Source organism: Acinonyx jubatus, chromosome E2, assembly GCF_027475565.1.
Source record: "Acinonyx jubatus isolate Ajub_Pintada_27869175 chromosome E2, VMU_Ajub_asm_v1.0, whole genome shotgun sequence".
Classification (NCBI taxonomy): Eukaryota; Metazoa; Chordata; class Mammalia; order Carnivora; family Felidae; genus Acinonyx; species Acinonyx jubatus.
The window spans coordinates 19,113,167-19,133,421 of NC_069396.1; the positions used below are offsets into that span (position 1 = coordinate 19,113,167).

Below are 20,255 nucleotides of genomic sequence, written 5' to 3' on the forward strand. Positions count from 1 at the left end.
GGGGGTGGGGACAGGAGGAAGGTGGAATTTCATCTTAATTCACAGTTAAAACTGTTCCCTTCCCAATCTCCCATCGAAGCCTGCAGTCCTTTGAGAACAGGGGTCTGATGGGCTTCTGTGATGCCTCTGCTCAGCAGGGTGGAATGAGCAGAGAGGGAAAAGTAGGGGAACAGTGCCATTCTTCCTCGACCCATGGCCTCCTGCTCTGGAGGCCTGGCAGATGGTTAAAGCTTACTCCTTCTCTCATGGCCAATTTTGTGGGTTCATCAGAGATGTCCCTTCCTTGGGATACCTGTCCCCCAGTTCCTATCCTGTGATCCTTCCTCAGTCTCCAGAGTGTGGCATTTTCTGCCCAGCATTTCTTCCCAGGCTCTATGCCCCTCTAAGAAAGAGGCCTGAGACAGGCCAGAGGTGACCTCCAATCCTGCAGGGTCTTTGTGGGCAACCCTCTGACACCCCTTGCCCCACTCCAGGAGAGGCATGGCCCCTCCCATTGCAGCCCCACTACCCTACCCACTGTGGTCACAAGCTGATGGAGTCAAGCTCCAGTTGGCTGAACTTCCCCATGGTGGGCAGCACTTCTCGCCCTCCTCCATGGTCTCCCAAAAAGGAGCCCCACAGCTTGAGAGGAAGGAAGTGGGATGAGGATTCACAGGGAGGTAACAGCTCTCTCCAGAGAAAATCTCACTCCTAAATCCCCCACCTCCGAACATTTTTTTAAAGATTTATTTTTGAGAGAGAGAGAGAGAGAGAGAGAGAGAGAGAGAGAGAGAATCCCAAGCAGTCTCTATGCTCAACATGGAGCCTGGTATGGGGCTCGATCCCATGACCCTGGGATCATGACCTGTGCCAAATTCAAGTGTCAGATGCTTAACTGACTAAGCCACCCAGGTGCCCCCAAACTTTCTTTTTTCAAGCCTTGAATGGCCAAGGGGCCTGGGAATTGCAGAAATGGTTCTCAGACCATTTTCTATGGTCTAAAATTCTCATGTGCTGCTGTGGCTTGGGGACTTCCATGTCTACTGCATCCTGGGGTCTTGGTTAACACATCAAAGTTCCCTCCCTGTTACAACTTTACTTTTGACAAAGTAGGTGCCTTCGTGCTCTGGTGGCAGGCATGTTACTCACAGACTTTCCTAACATCATTGAACAACATGGAGCAAGAAACTTAAAACCGCCTCATCCTTTGACCGAGAAATTTGTTCTGGGAGACCATCCAAAATACACAAAAAATTGTTTTTGTGATGAGCGTCCTATAGCCTTGTTGACAACAGTCTTACCCCAACATGACCAGAAGGGATAGGTGAATAAGAGACGTTGCATCTACATTATATAATATATGCTACACAGTCAGTAATGACATGTTCTGTAAGACTCAATATAGCAGCAGATGGCTTAGTGTGGTGGTTCTGAGCCAGGCTGCTGGGTTTGAATCCCAGCCCTACCCATCATGAGCTGTGTGACCTTGGGAAAGTCACTTACCTTCTCTGAACCTGAGTTACTCCTTCTGTAAAATCAGCATAATAACAGTACTTAACTCATACAGTTGCAGTGAGAGTTAAATGGGCTAACACAGGGAAATTACTTAAAACAGGGGAAACCCATTATGTCAGCTGTTGTCATCAGTACTTGGGAAAAGGCTGCTGTGGTTTAATAACTGGAAAAAGGCAGAATTTGGAATTGTATATTGAATACGAGCAGATTAGCCATGGAGAGTGCACTCCAAAGCTGTCTAAAGAAACAGGAAGGATTAATGTCAAAATAGTGTCAGTGGTTGCCTCTGAGTTGCAGAGTCATTAATGATCTTGATTTTTTTCTCTTTTTTTCTTTAATTTTTCTGTATTTTCTATATTTTCTTCAACAACATTAGTGGAGAGTTCACCATCAGTGTGGGTTTCAAGAGAGCAGGGATGGGAGGACAGGGAAGGCAGAACCAAGGAAGTAGTGACTACCAGTGGCTCCATCTGGTCTGGACCACGTACATCCCTCTTTCTGGACCACATTCACCTCCTCATTTCCTCACTCTGCCAGCCTCCCCTGTGGGCTGTGCATGGCCGCATCATTAGGAGTATGGAGCCCTATTTGAGGGAGGCGGCAGAGCCACTTGTTTCTTCTGCCTAGGACCTGACAAAGTTAGTTTACCTGAATGCACTAAGCATGTGTCACTCAAAGCAAGGGCCAAACTGGGGGAGGGAGGACAAGGGAAGGGGGTGGTAGAGAAGGCAGATAGGACTGTGAATCCACCTGCTAGGTCTGGGTGCCAGTCACATATAGATTCTTCTACCCAGCTGTGCAGCAACTTGGCTGGTTCTATGTGGGCTTTAAGGTGTGGTCCTGCCAACAGCTGGCTCCACTCCTGCCATCTCTCCCTGAAAAAAGAAACAACCTTTCACCTGTCCCTATAGGGAGCAGTTGTGCCAGGCCAGGTGCCTCAGTAGAGAGATGCTCCATTCAGAGTTCACATGGGGCATGGGGGATGATGAATGGGTAGCTGGGTCAGCCAGATGTCCTTGATGCAACCTTATCTTAGGGTTAAGGATCTGTGATTCTGATGTGTAGCACCAAGTGGCTCCTGTCCTGAGTCACCCAGCTTCCTCTTTTTGTGGGAGAAGACAAGCGTCATCTGGTCCACTACTGGGCTTTAGCCATAAGTAGACATGTCTGACAAGTGGGTGGAGTGTTCTTTTTTTTTAAAAAAGATTTTTAGAAATGTTTATTTACTTTAGAGAGAGGGAGGGAGTGTGTGTGCAAGCTGGGGAGGGGCAGAGAGGATCCGAAGCGGGCTCTGTGCTGACAGCGGAGAGCCCAATGCAGGGCTCAAACTCACAAACCTTGAGAGAATGACCTGACCCAAATTTGGACATTTAACTGACTGAACCACCCAGGTGCCTCAGGGGTGGAGTGTTCTTAGAGGCCTGATCTCAGGTCATGGAGAGAGGAGCCTCTTGGAGCTGGCCTAGCAGTTGGGCCTGGGACGAAGTTAGAGGGCATGGTTCTGGACCCACCATGGTTCTGACATGACATCCCACCCACAGGGGGCAGTAAAGGTACCTGCAATGATGGAAGAATCCTCTCACTGAGCTGAGATCCTATGCTCAAGCAGGTCAGCAATGACCCTCACCAGGGTATATCAAAATGGGGGGAGTTAACCTTCTCTATTCCAAACAGCATCAAAGGTAGTAGTTACAGACCTAGGGAGAGTTTGTGTCTGTCAGAATGGCACCATTAAGGAACCTTCAGGACCTTCTGGCTAGCAAGGGTTCATAGATGGCCAGCACTGAGGAACCCTAGAGGCCAGTGCCAGGGGTGGGGGTAGGCAACACCAAGCCATGGATGAGGGAGAACAGATAGGACCCCCCAAGAGGGGTTTGGCCAGTGTACTTGGCCACTTCTGTATTCACAGGTGTTTCTCAGAAAAGCACAGCCTCAGCTCAGCTGTGGACTTGATAACTCCTGGGGCACCTCCATGAACTGGAGGCTCCCAAACAAAAGAAGTCCAAAACTTATACTCTAAAAACTACAAAACATTTTGTAAGAAATTAAAGTAGATGTAAACAAATAGGAAGACACCCCATGTTTGTGTGAAAGGACTTAATATTGTTAAGTTGGTAAAGTAACACTCCCCAAATTGATCTGCAGATTCAATGCCATCCCTATAAGAATCTCAGCTGACTTCTTGGTAGAAATTGGCAGCTGGATTCTAAAATTTGTATGGAATTGCAAGGGACCCGGCATAGCCAAAACAAGCATGAACAAGGATAAAGTAGGAGGACTCCTAGTTTCCTATTTCAAAACTTATTGGGGTAATCAAGAGAGGGTGGTAGGTGTTGGCATAAGCCAAACATATAAAATAATGGAACAGAATTAAGAGTCCGTCTATAAATCCATCGTATCTATGCTTGGTTGATTTTCGACAAGGGTGCCAAGACCATTCAGTGGTGGGAAGAACAGTCTTTTCAACAAACGGTGTTAGACGACTGGATAGCTCCATGCAAAAAGTAAAGAAAATGAAGACAACCCATGGAATGGGAGAGAATATTTGCAAATCATATACAAGTTGCTGTTAAGGGACTTACATTTGGAATATATAAAGGATCTGACAACTTAACAAAAAGACAAACAACCCAATTAAAAAACGGGCAAAGGATACAAAGATATTTTTCCAAGGAATATATTTGAAAGGTTAATAAATATATGAAAAGATGTTCAACATCATTAGCCATCAGGGAAATGCAAATCAGACCAACATTAGATGCCACTTCATACCCACTAGGGCATCTGGAATAAAAAAGTCAGATAATGTAGGGAAATCTAAATCCTCATAGACTTCTGGTCAGGATGTGAAATGGGGCAGCCACTTTGGAAAACAGTCTGGCAGTTCCTCAAATGATTAACTATAAGAGTTACTATATAACTTAGTAATTTTACTCCTCTGTGTATGTGTATGTGTGTATCTCCAAGAGAAATGAAAACATGTCCACACAAAATTTGTGCACAAACATTTAGAGCAGTATTATTCATAATAGCTACAAGGTAGAAACAATCCAAATGTCTATCAACTGATGAATGAGTAAGCAAAATGTGGTATATTGATAAAATGAAATATTATTTGGCCAAAAGAAATGAAATACTGATACATGCTACACCATGGCTGAACATCTAAACATTATGCTAAGTGAAAGAAACCAATCACAAAAGACTGCATATAATATGATTCCATTTATATGAAGTGTCCAGAATAGGGAAAGCAATAAAGACAGAAAGTAGTTAGATACAAAAAAAAATCACTTAATTTTACCCTTTATTTTTTTAAGGTTTATTTATTTATTTATATATATATTTATTTATTTAAAGAGGGCACGTGTCAGGGCTGGACTATGCCTCTGTGCTCCTACAGCCCTCTGTGTCCCTAGTGGCACACTGTGATTGGGGCTTATGTACTTGTCAGGCTCTCTACTGGCTTGTGGGGACATACTTCCCTGGTGGAGAAGGGGGATGAGAACAGAAGGCTTTCAATGCCATGTGAAGAACTTGGACTTGCCCTAAGGGTGACAGAGAATCACAGGGAGCTCTTGAGCAGGGGAGTGGTATGACTTAGTGTCCCTCTGGCTTTATGTGTCTCCTCCTTGCCCAAAAAGGACTTCCCTGAACAGCACTGGTCCCAATTGCAAGTGCTTTCATGTAACCCTCAGCAGCCAGGAACTGAGTCTGATGGAGAAAGGGTATATGTGGGATTAGACCTGTAGGATGAGATAGTGGGGGCAGGGAAAGAAAGTCCTTGTGGCATGTATTAAAATCCAGATGCCCCAAGGGAGTGATGCATTGATTCTCAAAAAGAAGAAATGTTTGCCTCAAAAGCCTCTGGCTCCTCTTCACTTGTTGTGGCCTGAGTAGGTAGGCCTCTTCTTTTCTCTGTGACAATAGTCTGACTGATGCACTAGTCCAGACACCCTCCCCAATCTCTTCTCCTGTGTCCTAGTAGGTGCTGTGGAGCTGTGCTCAGTTCCCCCAGAAGTTGGTCTCCCCAAGCTGGGAGGGCAGGGAGGAGCCTAGCAGGCCATAAAGCACTGAAGCACTAGGACTGGGAAGCTGACGTCTCATAGGCTAAGAGTCAGGGCTCTGGCCCTGCTGGATTCTGCTGTGTCTTGTGCAGGGGAGCAGGGGAACAAGTCTGGGCAGCACAGAGAAAAGGATCTCCTTTAGCCTGAGTTAGAGGCCTTTGGGGGCTGAGATCCATTCTAGGGAATTCTTTGAGGTCTCAGGACTTCCTCCTACCCCAGGACTGCCTTTGGAGTCCATTCACCCTTCTGGCCAAGGGGCACATCTGTGTAGGCCTGAGCATAGCTTTGGTGGCTGAAGAGCCTGGGTTCACATCCAGCAGCCACCATTCACACACTCAGTCTTTTACTCGCTCATCAAACATCCCTGACTCCAAGTCCTCCTGATCCTTGTGGGGAAGATACAGAATGGGGTCAGGTTGATTTCTACTCTCAGAGAAGGGAAAGAGACACAGATACAGACAGTGCTAGCCTGGAGTGGGCTATGCTGTAACGGACATACACTCGGGCCTAGAGAAGGCAGGGAAAGCTTCATGGAGGAGGGAGCTTAAGGAAAGAGCTGGAACTTGCTAGGAAGCAAGGGGGGGAAGAAGAGGGAGGAGTTTGTACAGAGGCCCTTAAAGTGGGAAGCACATTTCAACAGCACAATGCCAGTCATGGAGGGGCTGATTCCTTAAGGGACATGTCCATACATCAGTTTGGTTTAAGTTAAAGTTTCTTAGCAGGGGGAGAAAGAAGCTGTTTTGCTGGGACTCTGCCACCCCTAGGGTTAGCCTCCAGCCAAGAAGCCCCATGCCCTGCCTCAGAGCTCCTCCTGGGCCTTCCTGCCCTTCTGCTTCTGCTGCCACTGCCGGAAGTTGGCAGAAAGTATCTCTGCCCAGAACTGCATTTGGGCTTCTCTTAGCTTCTGGCCAACTCGTGGTGTCGGGCTGATCTCCAGGTATTGCTCCAACTGCTTGAATGCAGGCCAAGGAGGCAACCCCTCACCATTGGGGTCCCTGGGTAGGAAAAATGAATGAAGTCCAGGGCCACCTGCTTTATCCCCTGGGGGAAGATCTGCATAGTAGAGGCCCAAAGCCAGGTGTTCCCACTTGCTCACTCACCCTGTCCGGGCAAATTGGGTCCACTGGGCCATCATGGTGAGGCTCAGCTGCTTCTCCTCCTGTGTAGCTTCTGGAAAGGCTAGGGGAGGAACAGACCTAGATCAAGGTCAGGTGGGTCTTGGAGAGAACCCAAGGGTTCCCTGTGCTGACTGGAGACCTCTGTGCCTGCAAGCCCCACCCTAGCCTGTGGAGCCTACAGCCCAGGGATCGATGTCTATCTGTCCTCACCCAGCAGAGAGCTCTCATCCATGAGGAAAGGACCCCCGAATATGAAGGCAATCTCAGCCCCATGGTCAGCCCTCACCCAGTCTGGTTTGATCTTCGCAAAAGAACTGGGTCGATGCTGGAACTCATAGAAAAAGACGGGAGCTCCAGAATCTGTGGAGAGAGGGTGGCATCAGAGTTAGGTACCCTCAGCCTGACCAGGTCCTACCTCTAACAGGACTGGCTCATAGTAACACCAATAATACCAACACCAGTAACAATACTGATGATGACACCATAATTATCAGCAAGCATTTACTGAGCACTTGCTGGCCATTGTACACCATTCCATGTGCTTTATGTGCAATCATTAATTTCATCCTCACAACAACCTGTGGGTTAGAGTCTATTATTGTTGCCATTTTGCAAATGAGGAAACTGAGGCACAGAGGGGTTAGGTATCTTGCCTAAGGTCACAAAGATAGGAACTTGGTGCTATTCTAGGGCTGTGTCAGGGACTAGCCACTAGGCTTGGAGGAAGCAAGACTTTTCTCCCAGGAGAAGTGCTGAATGTGGGAAAAATCAATGAATGCCTGAGAATTGGGGACGGGCCCTGCTAGGTGACCTTAGACAAGTCACTGCGCCTCTCTGAGAGCTTGTTTGGAGGTTCTAGCAGGAGAGCGCAGCTACTCATATTCCCTTGACTGAAGAATGAATGGTCTTCCTCTATTGGGGAAGGTCGTCCTTGACTGATAGTGCAGCTTTGGGAAGGACACAATGCAGCGATGAGGGAGGAAGGGGACACCCACCTAGCCAGTCAGATCAGCTGAATCAATCCTGACGATCAATGAGGTGACAGATGTCACAGCCAGATCACCTTCAAATCTCTACTGCACATCTCTGAGCCTTGGTTTTCTCCCCTGCAGGGTGACCTGCCAGAGTCACCTCTCATTACTGTTAACACTGCATCTCAGAGAGAAAGCGAGGTGTGGGGGTAGCAGCAGGGTGTGGGGCCATGATGCCTATGATAATCCAACTCCTGGGCCAAAATGGGAAGGGTAGGGCAGGTGAACAGGGATAGGCTCACCTCGGAGGTTTCTTGAGAAATTCAAGGTGGGAAAGATAATGATAAGGTCAGCCCAAAATTCCTGGATGGCATTACGTCTGGCTTCTGCGTCGAAACTGCCACCTAGGTATTCATCTATGATGGTGGGCATCACCTCAGGGGGTATATCCTGGGGCAGGAAGCCAGGCTTAGGCATGCTCAGGTCCCACAGCCCAGCAGACCCTCCAAAGAAGCCTCACACCCTCCAGCACAGCCTCTTCATATTCCAGGGCTCGTGTGCCAGGGCCCAGCCCTTGCCTCCCTTGGGGGTTCTAGATAATGTCTAGGCAGGGTAAGGTCAGACCTGGAGTCAAATCCTAGCTCTGCGATTGCTGCTTTGCTGTGTGATCTCAGATAGGTTGCTGAGCCTCCCAGAAAGTCAGTTCCTGCCTGGCAGTGTTGTTTGGCAGCCTATGTGAAGTTCCCAGCTAAGGGTTCTGATCTTGAGCAGTTGCCTGGTTGAAGTTAACCAGGAAGTTGGTAAAAGAACAAATCATGGGGGCTCCACAGAGCTCCAGAGAATAGTGATGAGGTTGTATGAATGGAGAGGGCTCTGGGGGGGTCCAAAGAAGGGAGGGAAATATGCATAGATTGAGCATCTTTCAATACCAGCTCCCTAGTAGAGTTTTCAAATACAGCATCCAGTTTCCTCATATGGGAGGTATATCCCCATTTACAGGGGAGGAAATGGGCTCAAAGGGATTAGGCTCACTGAGGACAGGTAGCCAGGGCTTGGATTGGACTCCAGATCCAGCTTGCTCCACATCTGACAGGATGATCTTAACAGCTGAAGCTGTGGGGTCAGACAAAGCTGGCTCAAGCTCTGCCTCTGCCCTTTACTTATCATGAGACCTTGACCCATCTGTAAAATGGGGAAAATGAAAGTGTCTATTTCACAGGGATATAGTAAGAATTGAAGAAAATGAATCCCTGTCCTAGTGCTCAACACAGCACAGCATAGTCTCTGGCACATAATATGGGCTCATTAAGGGGCATATGATGAAAATGATGAAATGATGAAAATGATGATGATGATCTTCCTTTGGGAACCATACTGATTCATGTCCAAGGGGATTTCTAGGTGGAACTAAAAGTCAGCAGTTGGACCAAGGGGTTTGGTGGTGTGGGGTAGCTGTGGGGGTTGAAGGGTAGGAGGAAGAGGGTGCCCTACTATTCTGGATAGGATACCCACTGGACTACGTCTTCCTCCCTTGTTGACTCACCAGAATGGTCAAGTGGGGTCTTAATATGGCCAGCATATCCTCCAGGCTCATCTGCCCCATCTTATCCAGGAAACCCCAGCCCTGTGGAGACATCAGGGTCTTCTCAGCACAGCCTGATTACTGCCCACCCCCTACTCCCAGCTATGAGCAGGCGAGTGTTCACAGTCCTGTGAACAGAGCCAAGTGTGTTGAAGCCCACAAGTCCATAGACCCGAAAAGATAAACCTCAAATCGAGGAGGGAGGAAACAGCGCCACATACAACAAGCACATGGGTCATAGCAGTCCCAAAATGTATTCGGCATTTTCACAGAATAAGATCAAGACCCCCGGGTGCTTAGCAAGGCCTACAGAGAAAGTAAAAATGTTGTTTTTAAAGTGAAATGTTGGCTTTATATGTTAGGTTTTTAAGGGCACAGTCTTTGGGTTCAAATCCCAGCTCTGCCACTTGATAGATCCATGACCTGGGCCCATTGCTTAAACACTTGGTGTCTCAGTTTCTTAATCCGTGAAAGAGGAATGGCAATAACCTGCCTCATAGGATTGTTGTGAAGATCGGAGTATTAACTATGAAGACCCTGACATACAGTAAGCACTGTAAAGTGTTCGCTATTAAAGTTAGTTTCATGGCTATGGGGCTCTTGGTTAATCATTGTGAAAACAGGAACAGAAAACTCATGGATGAGCAAACACAAAGAGTGCATACCCACAGGGGGATGTTAACCTGCACTAAACATTAAAGGACTAAGCTAAAAAAGCTAAAGGAGCAAAGTTCTTTAAAATGATAGTTTATAAGAACAATAGACAAAAATCAGTTGTGTTTCTATACAGCGGCAATGAACAGCCTGAAGGTGATGTGAAGAAAACAATTTAATTTACAAGAGCATCGAAAAATAAAACCCTTAGGAATCAACTTCATTAACAGAGTATGAACCTTGTACATTAAAAACTAGAGAAACTAAAGAATAATTGAGAGAACCTAAGAGGACCTAAGTAAATGGAAAGACATCCTATGTTCATGGGTTGGAAGACTTCATCTTGTTAAGATGGCAGTACTTCCTAAACTGGTCTATAGATTCAGCGTGATCCCTACCAAAATCTCAGCCACTTTTTTTTTTTTTTTTACAGAAATTGATAAGCTGATCAGAATTCATATGGAAATGTAAGGGACCTGGAATAACCAGAACAACTGTTAGGGATTGATTTGTATCTTCACAAAAAGATATGCACAGGCATAACCCCCAGTACTTCAGAATGTGACCTTATTTAAAGACAGGCCTTTAGAGAGGTAGTCAAGTTAAGACGATTGCAAAGGTAATCATTAGGGTGGGCCCTAGTCCAATATGACTAATGTCCTTGTGAAAAGGGGCAATTCGGACACAGAGACAGATGGCACAGAGGGAAGACAATGTGAAGACAGAGGGAGAATGCCATGGAACGCCTGATGCAACCAGAAAATAGTAGAGAAGTGTGGACCCTCTCTCACAGGACTCAGAAGGAACCAAACCTGCTAACACCTTGATTTCAGACGTCTAGCCTCTAGAACAGTGAGACAATTTCTGTTGTTTAAACCACCCAGATTGTGGTCCTTTGTTATGGCAACCCTAGCAAAGTAACACAGCAATCTTGAAGAACAAAGAAGAACAAAGGTGGAGGATTCACACTTCTCCATTTCAAAACTTAGTACAAAACTAATCAGTATGGTGTGGTACTGGCATAATGATAGACATATAATTAACCAAATAGAACTGAGAGTCCAGAGATAAACCCTTAAGTTTATGGCCAATGATTTTCAGGAAGCGTATCAAGACAGTTCAATAAGGAAAAAAAAGTGTTTCAACAAATGATTCGGGAACAGCTGGATAACCACATACAAAAAATCCCTCAGTCACACCATATGCACAGTTTTAACTTCAAATGAATCATAAACCTAAACATAAGAGCTAAAACTATAAAATTCTTTGAGAAAACGTAGAGGTAAATCTGACTAAGCAATCAATTCTTAGATATTACTCCCAAAGGACAAGCAACAAAAGAGAAAATAAATTGGACTTCATCAAAATGTTAAGTTTTTTGTGTTGTTAAGAACACCGTAACAAAGTGAAAAGACAACCCACGGCATGGGAAACAAGATTTACAAATCATACATCTGACAGGGACTTGTATCTAGACTATATGAGAAACTCTTACAACTCAATGATAAAAAGATAATCCAATTTAAAAATGGGCAAAAGATTTTAATAGACATTTTTCCAAAGAAGATATAAAAATGGCCAATCATCACATAAAAAGATACTCAACATGGTAAGTCATTAGGGAAATGCAAATCAAAACCACAACGAGATACCACTTCACACCCACTAGGATGACTATAATCAAAACGAGAGCTAGTGAGTGTTGTTGAGGATGTGGACTAACCGAAATCCTCCTACATTGCTGGGGGGGGGGGGGGGGAATGTGAAATGGTACAGACACTTTGGAAAACAGGCAATTCCTCAAACGATTAAACAGAGTTACTATGGGACCCAGCAATTCCACTTCTAGGTATATAACCAAGAGAAATTAAAACCTATAATTGCATAAAAACTTGTACATGAATGTTCATAGTAGGATTATCCATAATAGCCAAAAAGGTAGAAATGACCCAAATGCCTATCAACTGATGAATGGATAAACAAAACGTGCTGTATCCACACAAGGGTCTATTTAGTCATAAAAAAGAATGAATACTAACACGAGATACAAGATGGATGAAACTTGAAAACATCATTTTAGGTGAAAGAGGTCAGACACCAAAAAAAAAAAAAAATTGTAGGATTCTACTTATTTGAAATGTATAGAATAGGCAAATTCACAGATTTGATAGAGAGTACATTAGTGGCTGCCAGGGCCTGGGGGAGGAGGGATGCGAAGTGACTGCAAACAGGTATGGGCTGAATTTTAGGGGGATGCAAATGTTCTGGAATAAGATAGTGGTGATGATTGCATGACTTCGTGGATGTACTAAAACCCACTGAATTACACACTTTTTTAAAGGGTAAATTTTATGGTATGTAAATTACATCTCAATAAAGTTGGTATTTAAAAAATTATCATCTGCAAAGCTGGTAAAGTTGCAATAAAACTTGGGAGACTTTAGTCACTGGCAGCAGTTTAAATTGGCATAGTAGCAATTTCACAAAGTGCTCGGCCAGTGGCAATACATTAGAGGTGGAGAGATGTCCAGAAAATGTATGAATTGCTTTCCATGGTCAAAGCTTACACCATGGACATTTAGTAAACATCTGGTTGGCTGAAAAATCTATAGTTGGGTCCACATGGATGACAAGGGGACTGAAGAGGATTTCTGCACTAGCAAGGAGGTGAACAGCCCCCTGAGCCACCCAATTCCTGAGACACATCCTGCCTACAAAGTCCCGGGCACAGCATTCTGCTCCAGGCAGGCTTGTCCAGGTCTTGGGAGCCAGCCTTTGGCTCTTTCTCACTCTTCCACTCATGACTCTAAGTAGACCATGTGGGGCCAAGGCTGCCTGCTAGAGTCCAGGGTACTGTTTCCTCTTAACACTCATCAGTCATTACACACACACACACACGCACACACACATGTCTGGCCTACAAGCTTTGTCCTTGAGTGTCAAGATTGCATGAGCCTGTCATCCAGCAAACACCCAAATGCCCCCCTCCTGGGGATCAATTCCAAAGGAATAAATAAAAGGACAAAAGCTGTGGACATGAAAATGTTCACCGCCCTCTTAGCTTCAGTCGTAAAACTAGAAAGTGCCCAAGTGTAGAAATTAAGGACTATTATGATTCCCTTGTGGAAGGTTTTGCAGTCATTAAAGTCAATCACTGTGAAGATGGGTAGAAGAATGATAGGGAAGATGCCCAGAAGGAAAGCATGATGTTAACGCTCTGTGTGGGGAGTCCTGTACACCTGGAAGGGACTGGAAGGCACATGGGCCATGCTGTTCCTCACTGGCTTGCTGTTGTTTGAAACCTGAAAGTCTCAGGTAATTAGTCTCTCAGACACAGTCATACTCACCAGTCTCATAGAGCTTGATGTATAAACCGGACCCCAAGCCAAATATGCTGCAAATCAGTACTGCCCAGAAGGCCACTTTGTGCAAAAGCTTGGTCCCCAGAAGGAAACATTTGCTTTGGGAAAATTAATCTGCATAACCTGGAGCAAGTCCCTTAAACCTCTCTGAGCTTTGCTTTCTCACCTATCAAGTGGGAGTGTCACCTCACAGGCTGTGGTAATGACAGGGTAGCAGAGGATTGGCTGGGATAGGGCCTTGAAGGACACAGGAGCCAGAGGACACTCACCTTGGGGATGAGCCAGCCAAACTCGTGATTGTTGACACCCAGGAGGAAGGGCACAGAATGGAACTGCCTCTCCCTCAAGAGCTCCCTGGGGCTCTTGGGAAAGAAGGTGCCATCAATGGTGTAGGTAGCTGTAGTGTTCTGTAGGAGAAAAAAAGGCAGGGGTCTTCCCAGTCAGGCCCATGCCTTAAAAGATGGCATCCCAGGGGTCGCATGGCTGCATGCCTGAGCCTTATTTAGAGGGGGTAGAAGTCACCAGGGTTAGAGGACCCAGGGGGAATAGGGAGACCTTCTAAGCAGGCCTCTTCCCTGGAAGACAGGGCCTGCCCTCGGGGCAGGGGTGCCTCTGCATTCACACCCCCCAGGCCAAGTTGGGCCCTCAGCCCCTTCCCATCAGGGGTGGCTGCCCCAAGCCTCACCCCAGGCTGCTGATTGCCTCTCGGCTCTCACAGAAGCTGGACAGGACCCCTCTGTGCTATTGCCTGCCACTGTCCCCAAAGAGGTAGGCATACCAACTTCATGTTAAGGATCTGCTCCTTGTTTGCCTTCTCCCGAAGGCACTGCAACATCTCAGCTGAGGAGGTAGAGCTGCAGGCCATGGAGTCCGCCAAGCTCTGGGGACAGATAAGAGTCTTGCCTCTCCCTCCCTCCTCACCCCTCACTCCTCACCCCCAGCCCTCTGCCTCCCATAGAGAAGAGGTACATCTGTAGGGAAGATGGGACAGTGATGTCAGAGATGGGAACTTGGGACTGACCAGAGAACTGCCACCAAGCCACCAGCTTGGGTGGTCCCCAGGCACCTTGTGTGTCCCCCATTACATCATACTGTCATTATTTGTGTGGGTAGCTGAGTCCTCCTTGCCAATCTGAGAACAGTGTCATTAACTAGTTAACTATATTTCCAGACCCAGTGGGGTCAGGAAAGTTTTGCCAGAGTGAATATGGAAATAAGATAGGGTTCAGAGAGGAGGGATTCCAGCATGGCCAGTGTGGCAGGGAGGGGATGATAGTGGGTGCTGAGGCCTGAGCAGTTTGGGGAGTCAGCAGGAAGTGAGGCTGGAGGTGTGGGTCCCCGAATCATTGTGTGCCCAGGTGGCACTGGTGCTTTTCTCTGAGCTTCCGTAGGCAGTGTGCTTCCTTCGTCTCTGCTAACAAGGGGCTCCCTGCCAGGGACATCCATTCTGGGACGTCAGGGCAAGTGCAGGGTGGGGGTGTGGTAGGTACATGTGGGGTAAGAGGATGAAAGAGAGGCAGACTTGAGCCAGGAGCCTTGGGTTCGAAGCCTGTAAGCCGGGAATGGTGATGACTCCACTCTGGGCTATGGCTCTGTGGAATAGCCCTGCAGCCAGCGGGGACAGGACCTGGAAGCAATGTGGAGGACAGATGGCTGTCAGAGGAGGGCAGGAGAGCTGGGAGGTCTGGGGCCGCAGGAGATACTGTTGCTAGTCCCCTGAGGTGACTCACCAGGGCAGAGACGATGCAGGCACCGGCAGAACCGCCAAAGATGGTGACAGAGTTGGGGTCACCTCCAAAGGGGGAGATGTTCCCCTGCACCCAGTGCAGAGCAGCCACCACATCTAGGAAGCCCCAGTTGCCAGGGGCGTGCTCGTCTCCAGTGCTGGGGGCGGGGCGCAGGGTGGCAGAGGTTAGCGCAGCCTGGCTCCCCTCATAGATTGTCCTCAGCCCTTGCAGGTTGGCCCTGAACCAGCCACCAGGATGGCACACCATCCCGTGTTCACCAAGTCTGGCTTAGTTATGAGGCATGCTTACTAGGCACGTGCCCAGCACATGGTACGGGGGGACCCAGCCGGCTGGGGCTGGTTCTCAAGTGGCTGCCAGAGCTGTTGCTCCCTGCCTCCAGCCCTTGCTGGGATCCTGGCCCCAGACCAGGAGCCAACACTTTCTGTCCAAAGGACCAAGTTCTCTGTATAATTCTGGCTTTGATCGAGCCCTTCTCCAAGGTGGAGCAATGGGGAGCCTCCTTCTCTGCCCCAGATGGCATGGGGGAGGGGCCCTTGGTCTCCTGACACTCTGCTTGCCTGAGAAATCTGCATTCAAGCTCTGGACCTCCACCCTAGTTCCCCAACTCCCCTCACAAGCTCCTCTCCCCAGTGCCAGCAGTGCCCTCCACCAAGCCAGTCACCTCACCTGAGGAAGCCAAGGAGCCCCAGGCGGTACTGGACCGTGACCACTACCACATCCCCATAGGCGGCCAGGGCTGACCCGTCTTGGGAGGTGGCAGCGCCGGCCACCAGAGCGCCCCCATGGATCCATACCATGACCTGCAGAGAAGCCATGGGGCGGTGACCCCCAGCTCCCGGGACACCAGTTGCCCTGCCATCAACCCAGGGCATTCTTGGGAACCCCCCTCAGTACGGAAACAGGGCTGGAGAGAGGTTAGACAGGGCAGAGCTGCATGGGCAAACAGGGCCCCCTGGGCTGCACACCGGCCGCCTGGCCCCCACGGTGGCCTCAGCCGGGCTGTAGATGTTGAGGATCAGACAGTCCTCTGAAATAGGGAAGTGCTGGTGCTTTCCGTTCAACACAAATCTGCTGTTGTCCATTCTCTCCAGATCCTGCAGGCACCTGTGGCGAAGGATGAACCCAGGGCCAGCAGCTCAGCACACCGGTCCTGGCATCTAGGCCCACCCCCCCAACAGCCTGCCTGCTTGCCCACCTCCGCCGAGGCTACTCACATCGCAGGGGCAGTGCTGGCATCCCGCACACCCTCCCAGGACTGCGCTGGGCGCGGGGCTGAGAATCGGCCAGGCCCCAGAGGTGGCTTGGCAAACGGGATGCCCAGGAAGACATTCACAAGGCGGTCTGTGCCCTTCACGCCCACTTGCTGGCCTCGCACACGGCCCAGGGTGGTGTCCACTTCAGGCTGAGTGACCTCAGGCCCTGAGAGTAGGATGGAGGGCCATGGAGTGAGTTTGCAGCCTCCACAGGGTATGGAGTGGCAAATGGACTCACTCAACACTGGCTCTCTGAGCACCTACTCTGTGGGCCTTGTTCTGAGCTCTTTGCACACAGCGCTCTGACTACCTTCCCAGCAAGCCCGTGGGATGGACCCTATGACTACCTCCCACTTTCTCCTCCTGCCTCAGCATGGCTACCACTCTTCTCCAGACCAGACCAGTTCCCCGAGGGAGGCTCTCCCGGACTCACAGACCTGCTCTGGGGCTTTGCTTGGGCTAGCCATTCACCCTCAGATTCCTCATCTGCTCAGTTAAGTGCAATAATCACATCTGTTCATTTTCTTTATTTTGATGTTTTGACATAGGGGAGCCTTGCAGACTCTGGAGGGACTGTAGGTCTCAGGGCTAGCCAATTCTTAGAAATAGTAAACAATTCACTGAGAGGTGTGCCTTCCCGAGACAAACCAAACAATCCAGAGTCCATGCTCCCAGCCACCTCCTCTGTGGGCTTCTCAGATTCTTCCACCACTAGCCACCTGCCCTAATCACCCGAGGGCCAGGTGCCACACAACTAGAGACAGCCCTATGCCCCAGAGCCCACTGAAAATCTTCAAATTAACTAATCTGAAACCTGCTTCACCTTCGCCTGCCTTGCCTGTTCCTTCTCTGGGAAACAACAAAGCCTCTTGACCCCGTTTTCCTCTCGTGTGCTCTCCATCCTGACAGAGCGGACCCCATGCTTCTCTGCATGCCTCTTGTTTCTAGGAACTGTGAGTAAACCTCTTTTCATTACAGTGACTTCTGTGTCTATCTTAGTGATTACAAGAATCCTGGGTGCCCTTAAAACCTAAGGACAATCGTGTTCTCTGGCAGGGCTGCTCTGGAGATCACACACACACACACACACACACACACACACACACACACACTCAACCCCTGCCTGGAGAGGATGCACATCCCCCTGGCACTTCTTGGAACCGAGGGCTCCTTCTCGGAGAAGGCTGCCCAACGCTCCCCATCCCTACCTCACTCTTGCCTTCTACTCTAGTCCTCCCAACAACCCCGAAGCTCCCAGCTCTGCAGGTCCTGCTGGTGTGTCTTACCAGTGGCTGTAGCAGGGAATGCCAGGAGCAGACAGGCCACCCAGCCCAGGGCCCTGGGCCCAATTCTTACCACTGTCCCCATGCTCCTCACAACTGACTATAGGCAGAAGTGGTGCAAGTTATAATAAAGCCTCCGTCCTTTGGCACAGCCAATCTCTAAAGGGCTGTATTACAAAAACCTCGGTGGACAGCCCCATCTGGCTGGTGGCCAGCCCTAACACGCAGTGCTTAGTGCCTCGGCTGGGGGAGGAGGGCTCAGAGAGTGCCCTGCAGGAGTGTGGGTGATGTGACAATCCCAAAGAAGGGAAAGAGCCTGGGCCGTGGAGCTCTGCAGTTCTGGGTTCAAATACCAGTTCTCCTGACTCAGTGAACCCAGTATACCCAGGGTGTATTTTGGGGGTGGCTTTTTCATGTAGGCCCACTCTCTTGAGGCTCCTCACGTGACAGGGCAGAAGCAGAGCACTGCCCTCAAGGCGCTTGGGTTCCTGGGCAGGAGGAGCTGAGGTCTGCAGGTAGAGGGAGGAATGGAGGAAGAGGAGCAGGAGAGATTCTTATTCACAACTCCTATCCTACTCCAAATCCCTGGAAGATGTGATTTCAGAGCCGGATCTCCTGCGTTCAAATCCTGGCTCTGCCAAGTGCTGGCTCTGGGTCTAGTGTCGTCATCCGTAAAAGAGTGATGATAATAGGAACCACCCCGCAGGGTTGAAGTGAGGTTGCATGTGTGAAAACACAAGGCACGGAACCAGAGCCACTGGAAGCCTGTTCTTGCCTCAGGGCAGGTGTCTGTCAGGGTGTCCATCTCTCTGGGACAGCCCCTACTATAAGTAAGGGCAGGACTCTCCTCTGGGTCTTAGTGTCAGGAGCGTGTGGGGGTTGGGATGGTGGGGAGTGTGAGGCACTGGCAAATATTTACTAATTCAAACAGAAGTGCTGGCTCAGTGAGGAACACGGTGAGGGTCATGTTGAGAGAAGATGCCAGATTCTGTCCTGGGGTTCCAGCTAGCATTCAGAGCTGGAGAGGCCTAGGATCAAACTTCCCTCTGTGCTCCTTCCTGGATTGTCTTTGGCAACCTCCCGGTGGGGGCCGTTCCTGTCCCTGAACCTTGATCCATAGGTACATTCAGGAGAGCTAGAGCATGGAGGGGAGAGAGACAAACACAGAGACAGGGACAGAGAGACAGAGAAAGACATGAAACAGGGAACCAACCACAGTAAGATACCACTGCACACCTACTGAAATTAATCAAATGTACAAGACTGATAAGACCAAGTGTTGCCAAGGCTATGGAGCAATTAGAACTCTCACAGATGGCTGGTGGGGTACAAAAATGGTATAGTCATCTTAGAAGACAGCTTAGCATTTTCTTTAAAAATTTAAAGAAATTAAATTTTAAAAATTGAATGTCACTGAAATGTTCACCAACTGGTGAATGGATACCACGTAGCATACCATACATGGAATACCACTTTGCAAGAAAAGGAAACTACTGGTTGCATCTCAAAAACATTATGCTAAGTGACAGAAACCTGCAACAAGTGATTCCATTTCTAGAACATTCTAGAAAATGCAAACTATGGCAATAGAAAGCAATTGGGTGGTTGTGTGGGCCAGGGTCAGGATGGGGATTGACTGACTGCAAAGGGGCATGAAGGAACTCTTTGGAGCAATAGAAGCATTCTAAAACTTGATGTGACAGTGATTGTATATTTCCTGAAGTGGGTGAATTTAATTGTATGTAAATTATTCCACAATAAAGCTGTTTAAAAAAAATAAGATGATTAAAAAACTAGTACTGGGAACCCACTTTTAGAAAGTATATTATGCATCTGCAGGGCTGAAAAACATACAGAGGCATGCATGCTGTGGGTGCTCAATAAATGTTTTCAGAATGCAAGAGAAGCTTCATGCACCAGTCAGCAGTTCACCACAAGGAAAGCCCATTCCCTCTAAGACAGCCAGGCTTAAGGTTATCCTCGTCTGCCATCTGGTGGCCTCTCTGCATCCTTCAGGCCCCATGTCACGAGGCTCTATGGTTGGGCTTAAATGTAGTGGAGGGAAAGGAGGACTTTCTTTCCTCCTGGAAAATCTAGTGTGTGGAGAGGGCAAGTTGGTCAGAGGTGGGGGCATAGCAGGACTCCTAGGTCCACGAGAAGAGGGATACAGCCTATTAGTGACGCAGAAAAAGTGCTTTGGTGGAACAAAGAGGCAGAGTGAACACAATTTGGTATTTTTGCACACTGAGATCAAATACCATATAAGACAGGGTTTCTTTCGGGGGGTGAGTAAGGTGAGGGAAAGAAAAGTTTAGGGAAAGCAATGGGGTAAGCAGGAAAACTGATCATGTGGATTCTCAGAGTGAGTTGGGGGATGTTCAGTGGGGGTGGGGGGGTGGCAAGGAGAATTCTAAAAGGTAAGAGGAGCCCCTCCTTGGATAGAGAGGCCTTTGGAAGTCTGCGTACAAGAGTCTCTTCTCCTGAGCTTTCTGGCCCCTCAATCCTACTTCCAGGAAACATCTCACAGATAAACATCTTCATGGATGTGCTACAATCCTGTAAAGTTTGGGTGTCACAGCACCACTGAAAATAAAGGCAAATTTCGGGAGGTGGATGGCTGAGGGACCCACCCAGTTCTTCTGGACACTGCACAGCTGGCCCAGGTTCCATGGGCCGCATGGACAAGCTCAGGCCTTCTTCTTACAAAAAATGGAGTTGGTCAC

General features: G+C 48.4%; 1 protein-coding gene across 1 annotated transcript; it reads right to left on the minus strand.

Moving 5' to 3' along the window:
* Positions 1 to 3,944: 3,944 nt before the first annotated feature.
* Positions 3,945 to 20,255, minus strand: CES3 (carboxylesterase 3). The gene is made up of 14 exons (XM_053210157.1): positions 20,163 to 20,255; positions 17,536 to 18,667; positions 16,211 to 16,415; positions 15,962 to 16,100; positions 15,663 to 15,796; positions 14,979 to 15,132; positions 14,771 to 14,875; positions 14,027 to 14,128; positions 13,518 to 13,655; positions 9,194 to 9,274; positions 7,953 to 8,100; positions 6,890 to 7,039; positions 6,662 to 6,740; positions 3,945 to 6,556 (listed from the first exon to the last, which is right to left on the minus strand). The coding sequence occupies exons 2-14, from the start codon at positions 17,615 to 17,617 to the stop codon at positions 6,361 to 6,363; spliced, it is 1,713 nt and encodes a 570-aa protein (XP_053066132.1). The 5' UTR covers positions 17,618 to 18,667; positions 20,163 to 20,255; the 3' UTR covers positions 3,945 to 6,360.

Excerpts from the sequence above, each read along its gene's own strand:
- CES3 (XM_053210157.1), bottom strand. The coding sequence starts at position 17,617 with ATGGGGACAGTGGTAAGAATTGGGCCCAGGGCCCTGGGCTGGGTGGCC. Across the intron at positions 15,133-15,662 it reads GGGCTCCTTGGCTTCCTCAG|CACTGGAGACGAGCACGCCC; the intron begins GTGAGGTGACTG and ends CCCCGCCCCCAG. Across the intron at positions 9,275-13,517 it reads TTGGCTGGCTCATCCCCAAG|GGCTGGGGTTTCCTGGATAA; the intron begins GTGAGTGTCCTC and ends ATGTCTCCACAG.